At 37.0% G+C, this 8,475-nt stretch overlaps 1 protein-coding gene across 1 annotated transcript; it reads left to right on the top strand.

Moving 5' to 3' along the window:
* Window positions 1-986: 986 nt before the first annotated feature.
* On the top strand, window positions 987-7,427 carry LOC107772072 (protein IMPAIRED IN BABA-INDUCED STERILITY 1). Its single transcript, XM_016591554.2, has 9 exons — window positions 987-1,936; window positions 2,427-2,711; window positions 2,821-3,138; window positions 3,290-3,517; window positions 3,788-3,885; window positions 4,731-4,821; window positions 4,963-5,490; window positions 6,003-6,203; window positions 6,726-7,427. The coding sequence occupies exons 1-8, from the start codon at window positions 1,574-1,576 to the stop codon at window positions 6,162-6,164; spliced, it is 2,073 nt and encodes a 690-aa protein (XP_016447040.1). The 5' UTR covers window positions 987-1,573; the 3' UTR covers window positions 6,165-6,203; window positions 6,726-7,427.
* The last annotated feature ends 1,048 nt before the right edge of the window (window positions 7,428-8,475 follow it).

Genomic DNA, 8,475 nt, shown 5'->3' with positions numbered 1-8,475 from the left:
ATAGATTTTATAGAGTGGTTGGTAGTGAAAGTGCAAATGGTGAACACAAAACACCAGCTAGTAGGATGCAAAGAAAAGCTAATCTCATTGTTTGTTCCCCCTCATTACATCAATATCCACTTTTTGCTTTCTTCTTTTTCTTTCTTTATTCAGCAATTCATCTCCTTTTCTGACTTCGTGTTTGTCCCTTGCATGTCCAGCCCCACGCCTAGAGCACTTAAATAAACAAGAATGGGGCGTGGGGACCACTCCAGTCCCTTCATTGAACCAAAATGTAATTTAATTTTAAACAAATCTACTTATGAATTTTAGATGTGATGAGAAATAATTGGAGTTTTAATCAAATATTTTATAGTTTTTATTGGGTGTGTGAATAAAGTCTCACATTGGTAACTGAAAAGATTGGGAGCCGATATATAAAATATAGGGATCTCTTAATGGTGTGAGCATTTTGAAGAAAAGCGTGTGCGCTTAACCCAAAACGGACAATACCACATATTCTCTAGTGCTACTATTTAAGAATCAGCCAATGTATTCTGAATTTCAGTTATTGAGTTCAAATTTTCGGGACAAAAATGTCCTGAAGTTAAGATTTTTAATTTAAAATTTTAGGATAAAATAAGTACCGACTAATCTCTAAATAACATCCTTGAAAATGACTATTTGTGCATTTACCAACTTGTTGAAAATTAGGTTAGTAAATTTGTTAAACCAAACCACAAAAAATTACTCCTAAGCAAATCTACTTACTCCATCACATGTCACTTCATTTGGCTGGCCCCCACCTTCTCGGACTGTATACTGACCAATCTCCAGCTTAATTCTAAAAAATTTAGCGGGGAAAATAACAAAAATATTGCCAAAATTACCAACAAGACCAGGAGAGTTTCAAATTTCCGCAGTGAATGCTGAGACAAGTCAAAGAGTAGTTGCTCTCAAAAGACTGCAATGCTTACTTTTCTTTGTCATTTGCTTTTTTCTTTTCTTGCCCTCCTTGATTATCTATTAATTCCACATAACCAAAAAAGAAGTTTGGTGATTCCTACTGTTACTATTGAAAAGGCTACAAGTTCTCTTTCTCCCCGTTGATTTCGCTCATCACTCATTCCTATACTGTGATTGTTAACCACATTAAGCTCTTATTTTCCTTGTCCACCTTCCGCAATTGCCGCAGAAAAGAGTTTCGAGGAGGGAGAAAGCTAGAGGGGAGGGGGGTAGTGACTGTGAACTGAGTTCTTGATTCTTGAATATATAAAAGTAATATTTCAATGGTCTTGAGAATCTCCATTGCTGCTTCAGAATTGAACTTGACCCACGTCAAGATTCAGTTAAATGCCGTCTGGGTTGGTCTTGTTTTGTAGTCAAGTGCCACTGTAATGACAGAGACAGATTGAAGATTTGGAGTTAATGAGTTCAAAATGGATGCAATCTAATACTAAACATGTATATACGTACATTGTTTTTTGGATACATATACATAGCTAGCTCGAGTGGAAGCTGTTGTTTCGTCTGCAAATGGCTATATTGACCTCTTTTTGATAGTGTAGAATCATTTATAATTATATTGTCCTTCATGGGTTGTGTGGCCTCGAAACAGACCGTGTCGGTAACCCCTGCATGTGATCAATATTCAGGGACTCTCAGAGAAAATGACGACAGTAGGAGCCATGTCGGCAGTGATACATTAGTATCTGAATTTGATATGACGAATAAGGTGAAGAAGAGAGGGGAATTATCAGGACTAAGTGGAGGCGCGAGCGAGTTAAATGAGTCGGGCAAGGAATATTCTAATGGTGATCAATCAGTGAGTTTGATGAAGTATGTGGAAGGAGAGCAAGTTGCTGCAGGTTGGCCTGTATGGCTTAGTACTGTTGCAGCTGAAGCCATTCATGGCTGGTTGCCTCTCAAACCTGAGTCTTTTCAGAAATTGGATAAGGTTAGTTTCAAAAGAAATGTTCTCTTCTAAGTTCTACCTAGATTTGGTGAGTAGAGTTATCCGGTTCTTGTGGGAGGTAGTGCATGCATACCTAGTTGAGTAGTCGAGGTGTGACCAAACTGTCCATCAATAATATTTCTACATAAGTTTCTTCTTTTTTTCTTTCTTTTTTTGGTGGGGGTTTTGGGGGGAGGAGAGCACATGGAAACTAGGAACAGAAGGGGATGAATGAGATGAAGATAGTAGAGTTTTCTGTTGACGGAATTGATAAAGTTTTAACCTTTTTGTATGACCGCTCCAATTCAAGTAAAACTTGAGGAATATACTCTCTTTACCTTGCAAGTCACTAAAAAGTTAGTCTAGTGCTAGAGTAGCAGAGACTTCGTGTTCTTAAACTTTTGTGGGCATGTTAATAATATTTCTACATATGACATTAAGCTTTCTTGCTGATGAATTTTGTTTTCTTTATGTGGTTTAACTGCTGTAACAGATAGGTCAGGGTACATATAGCAGCGTATTCAGAGCACGCGATCTGGAAAGTGGAAGGACAGTTGCACTGAAGAAAGTGCGATTTGATAACTTTGAGCCAGAAAGTGTTAGATTTATGGCACGAGAAATTTTGATTCTTCGCAGGCTTGACCATCCCAATATAATGAAGTTAGAGGGGATAATTGCCTCCAGATTATCTTCTAGCATATATCTTGTGTTTGAGTACATGGAACATGATATTTCAGGACTCCTGTCCTGTCCTGAAGTCAAGTTCAATGAATCACAGGTTCGTTAGCTTCTCATAGTTAAAGGTATTGGGTGTTTTTGCCCACTCTTCAACCTGATGAGTGCATAATATTTATGTTTGTGCTAAAGATGTGCTGCTTCTTTTGCAGGTTAAATGCTTAATGAAACAGTTGTTATCTGGACTTGACCATTGTCATTCTCGAGGTATAATGCATCGGGATATCAAAGGTGCAAATCTTCTAGTAAATAATGAGGGAATTCTGAAGGTTGCAGACTTTGGATTGGCGAACTTCTCTGACCTTGGAACAAAGCAACCACTAACCAGTCGAGTTGTCACTTTATGGTATCGTCCTCCAGAACTTCTGTTGGGAGCCACGGATTATGCAGCTTCTGTGGATCTCTGGAGTGTCGGATGTGTATTTGCGGAAATTCTTACTGGTAAACCAATTCTTCAGGGGAGAACTGAGGTACCTCCTTTAACACTTGAGGTGAATCCAAATGTTTTCGGAAGATAAAGTGCTTGTCTGCTAACCTGCATCATCAGAATTTTACCTTTTACACCTTTTACTCAATTTCTTGCCTTCGTCCTTGATAACGCGATTTATGTATGTGATTTAGGTTGAACAGCTGCATAAAGTATTTAAACTTTGTGGATCTCCACCAGATGATTACTGGAAGAGATCTAAACTTCCTCACGCGACTATATTTAAACCACAGCATCCTTATGAGAGCTGTCTTTGGAACACCTTTAAAGATTTGCCAAAAAGTGCAGTCTCACTCATAGAAACTCTTCTTTCTGTGGAGCCACACAAACGTGGAACCGCTTCTTCTGCCCTTGCATCTGAGGTAGCGATCCACAAACTATTGAATTACTTGTATATTGTTAGTTCCATGTCATCGGATTCACACCTTAATGATACATTCTCCTATCTCTTCAATGCGCTTTGTTTATTCCTGTTGTGAGCGTCCACTGTGAGTTAAGTCTCAAATCTCAATTCAAGTGAGTTTTGATAACTTGTTGTCATGTTATATTCATCTAAGAACCCAACAATTTGCCACTTCTCTACGATACTTAAATTTCAAGAGTGCTAATTCTTTTTCAAATGATACCTGTAGTATTTCAAGACGAAGCCTCATGCTTGTGATCCTTCAAGCCTGCCAAAGTACCCACCAAGCAAAGAGATAGATGCTAAGCACCTTGAAGATGCAAAAAGGTAAGAATTTAGGTCATATTATGTTACAAAGAGCTTTTGTCTAAATAGTTTACAGCATTTAATTTACATTTAAGGAAAAACATGTGATTAGACAAGAGTGCTTTACCCTGCCCCTTCCTGAATCCCAACTGACCTGAGACAAAGGGAGAAGCAGCAAGTATCCTTTTGAAGTATCATTCTTATGGATTATATAAAAGGTTTGATTATCTCAAATCAAGTCAGTAATTCGGCATAAGCATAACTATTGAATACAATCCACTTATGCTATTGACTCATCCAGCTTGAGGTTCGTCCAAGATAACTTTCAAGTCATCTATGTCTGAACTAGATTCGACTCGAGGATGAGTAGTGAAAAAAAATCAGCCCGATGTATACTCCAAAACCTTTCAAGAGCTGGAACTCACGAATATCAGCCCGATGTATACTCCCTCTCTCTTGGGAGAGAGAAAGAGAACTTAAAAGTGATGCCCCACAGAACGAATTGCTTGCGTACCAAGATTTAAGAGAAAGATTAGGAACTTGGAGTTGCAACTTACATAAAGAATTGCTCACTTACTTACCAAGCCACCTTGACTACCACTCGTCCATTTAGATTGTTCTAGCTTTCTATGACTCAACCAAAAACAGGCAACTTTCCCATTTTCCATGTTGAAACCTTGACATTGAAGAGGGAGGGGAATAAAACTGTATGACTAAAGTTGCACCACTTGATCTGGTAGAATGATCCTTCTGCAGGTTATAATAGATAAAGTCTACTATCTTGCTCTTTGGTGTTGACAAAAGCTCATGCAGTTGATACAGTTTTTAGGAGCTTTGCACAGATCTGACCACAGTTATGATTTCAGGAAGAAGCCAAGTGGAAGAGCCCGTGCACCTGACCCAACAAGAAAGTTAACTAGAAAGCAGAATGGCCTCCGTAAACTAGCACCAGAAGAGGTCCAATTTTTTCCTCTCAACCTTTCACTTCTTAAATGATTCCCAAAGCTGCATGTTACTTTTTAGCAATATTCTTTTTCCTTTCCATATTTATGAGTGCATTTTGCCTTTGGAGACGAAACTAAATTTTCGTTTCTGCAGAATTTGCCCATCCAAAATAAAGGTGCTCATATAAGTGACTGCAATAATGTAACTACTCAAGAAGAAAGAGATACAATAACAAGTCTTGCGCGACCTAAGCCATCAGTTGATATGATGGTAAAGACTTTCCATGTCAAGAATGCATCTCAAGGTGATGTCCCCTTTCCAGGTCCACTTCAAATTTCAGGATCAAGTGGTTTTGCATGGGCAAAAAGAAGGTTCGACGATTCATCAGTAAGATCACGAAGGAGAACTAGTTCGAGAAGCCTTATTTTTGAACATTCAGTTGCATTGCATGTGAAAAATAACATGGACCCAAAAGTACAAGGCAACTGTGAACTTATCAATGCAAATCAGACCAATTCTGTGGGACATGATACCGACGAATCCACCAAGCATGCAATTCGTCAACGTTGGAGCCAATTAGAGCGCCCAGATTCCTTTGATGCTTCTGATGGCTACCATTCACAAGAACTGTCACTGACACAATATCTAAAAGAGGAAACTGCTATCAAGAGAATCAATTTGGTTAGTCAAAAGCTTTTGTCAAGAGTCTTATTTAATAAGCACATTTTCCCTCATCAGTTTATATGTATCGCTCATAACAAAATATACCAATTCTTTTGCACTGGATCTTTCAGATATAACAATTAACATCTATCAAGAAAATCAATTTGTTTAGTTCAAAAATTTTCTCAAGTACTTATTTAATAAGCACATTTTCTCTACTCCTTTCTATGTTTTGCTAAAACTGAAGGACACAGTTGCTTTAGTACTGGAGCTTTCATGAAAACTTGAGGATTATAATTCAAGTAAAATTTTCAGAATGCTAGCTTTTACGACGTCACATCTCTCATTCTATTCTTCTGATTCTTATTGGATTAGTGCTTTAGGATACGTTAACCCCGTGTATTTATCAGAGCTGGAATAATCACTTAGTATAGGCCAGTTGCAATTAATCAGATCATTGGATGCATAAAATTGGACTCCATATCTTAGCTCGGGCTTCTATTAATATTTCTGAATTGGACTTCAAACAGGTACAGGATCAAGTGGATAAAGTCGAATTTTCCGGACCATTGCTGTCTCAAACACAAACAGTTGAAGAGCTCCTTGAGAAACATGAGCGTCAGATCCGCCAGGCTGTTCGACAATCATGGTTCCAAAGAGGATTAAAAGTTCACCAAATGTTTGCAACATAGGAAATCAAAGATCAATTATCTACCCTGTAAATTAGTAAGGTGCGCTAAAACTACAACCCTGAACATTCAACCTTGTATCACTGCCAGATTTTTAGACCTCTTTATTTGTACAATAGAGTTTACCTTTTACTTACTTCGTTTATGTCTGAAAGTTGATAAAGATCTGACAGCAAAACGGACTACTTATATCTTATTTCCATTTAACTGCTACCTGGTTGTTAACACTTATATAGATGTCCATATATTACCATCCGGATATATTCTTGCAAGTTTATGGAATTCGTTATTTACCAAATAGGCAGAAGTCTAGACTCCCTGTATATTACCAGAAATCAGTTTATCTTTGATCAGGCTTTATTGGCCAAATAGCTGATGGAAAAATGACACTGTAAAAATAATAGGAAAAATGTATAAAATTTGTATATTTTTTTGTATATATATACATTATGTATGTTATATACAAGTTTTATACACTTTTTCAGCAATCAGATGTAAATAGTTTATGACGCGAGCTAAAAGTGATAATACCCCAATAGCTGATTGAGTACCGTTTGTTTTCAGTTAGGAAAAATAGAAGGTGATTGCTGCTGCAGCGCTCCCATTTCACAGGCTATGGAAAGCAATCAGCCATAGGAATTTTGATAACCAAATCGATACAGAAATGACTGCAACACTTTGAAAGCTTGTAAGGCTAAAGCTATCAAAGTCTTTTTCCTTCCACTTGAATTGAAGAATGAAGGGAGGAAATCAATTGCTGTCTTCTCCTGCTAACTGATAGGGAAATCCTTACTCAAGCTCAAGCGAAAAGGCATGAACTCCATCTTCATCTCAATTCCCTGCAAAGGTGAGTGTCTAATGACAGCTGAGAACCAGTTCTCTTTAGGAGCTCTGTTGCAAGCTCATTTTTTGTGTTTTCAACGGCCAATACACACACACAAACACATTGTTCCTCAGTACTGCCTCTTAATATCTTCTCCAGTCTTTCATTCTGAGTGTTTTTCTTCAGCAATGTATAGTTCCATTCAATGGTTGAGACACCCTTTAGTAAGGGGAATCATCTGACACCGCTTCTCAAGAAAAGAAAATTTCCTTATATATGTATAACAACATACCGAGTGTATTCCCATAAGTGAGGTGTGGGGAAGCAGTGGCGAAGCCACATTGTCACAAGTGTAGTTAACGGACCACCCTTCGTCGAAAAATTGCACTGTGTATATAGGTAAAATATTACGTTTTAGATGTATATAACACATATTGAACACCCTTTGTCGGGAATTTTTTTTCACTTCTTTCAAATTTGAATACCCTTGGGAAAATTCCTAGCTTCGTCACTGTGGGAAGGATAGTATGTACAGAGACTTTACCTCTATCTTGTGAAGGTGGAGAGGCTTCCAGAAGACCCTCAGCTCAATAAAAACAAAATCACATCAGTTGTGACAATGAACTACGGAAAGAGAAATAATAAAAATAACCAGAAAAAATAAAATCGAAGCAAAGGAAACATCAAGTAATAATGGCGATCTAAAAATAGGGAACACGAGGATAACACTTGTACTACAATTATGAAAGGAAGTACATGTTTGGAAAAGAAATACGCTCGACTACTTACTAACCTACTATCTTAATCCTCGACCTCTACATCCTCCTATCAAGGGACATATCCTCGGTAAGCTGAAAATTTTCTCATATATGTGAGTGTACAAAATAGTTTTCTAAAAATTATTTAGAACATATACAACTGACCATCAACACTTGAACATAATACAAAGTAAATATCAATTTGTGATAGGAAGTAAAGCCTTAAAATTGTCATACTCTTAACTCAGTTACTAGCCGAATAGGCCATATGGCTACACAAAATTATGTGTACGTCATTGTTCATAGTATAGTGAATGGATCACTATACACAAAGTTGAATCATTAGAATACTGCGGTTAAAGATAATCATAATAGTCTTCTTATAGTCAGTGCAGTTATATGCTATATTCATATAATAAGATATAGGTCTTTTAACTTGTGTAGGCAAAATTTTACTAGGTCCAGTCTATACAAAATTTTAGTTAAGTCTTAAATTGAAGAGAAATTAGCCCAGGCATGATTGTGGTTGAACAAAATTGGATAAGTTCGTCAAGTAAACTTAGTAAAAGAGAAACTACTAGCTATGTTTATTTATAAATAACTTATTACAAAAATTGACCAATTCATAAAATATTACTAATATTAGCCAAATATTATCAATATTAGTCAATTAGTTTTTTTTTTGGGTGGGTGTTATTAAAATAGATTGGATAGAGCTTGAATCTCAATTTTG

This window comes from Nicotiana tabacum, chromosome 24, assembly GCF_000715075.1.
Source record: "Nicotiana tabacum cultivar K326 chromosome 24, ASM71507v2, whole genome shotgun sequence".
In the NCBI taxonomy this organism is placed as follows: Eukaryota; Viridiplantae; Streptophyta; class Magnoliopsida; order Solanales; family Solanaceae; genus Nicotiana; species Nicotiana tabacum.
This window is presented reverse-complemented; position numbering and strand designations above follow the sequence as displayed.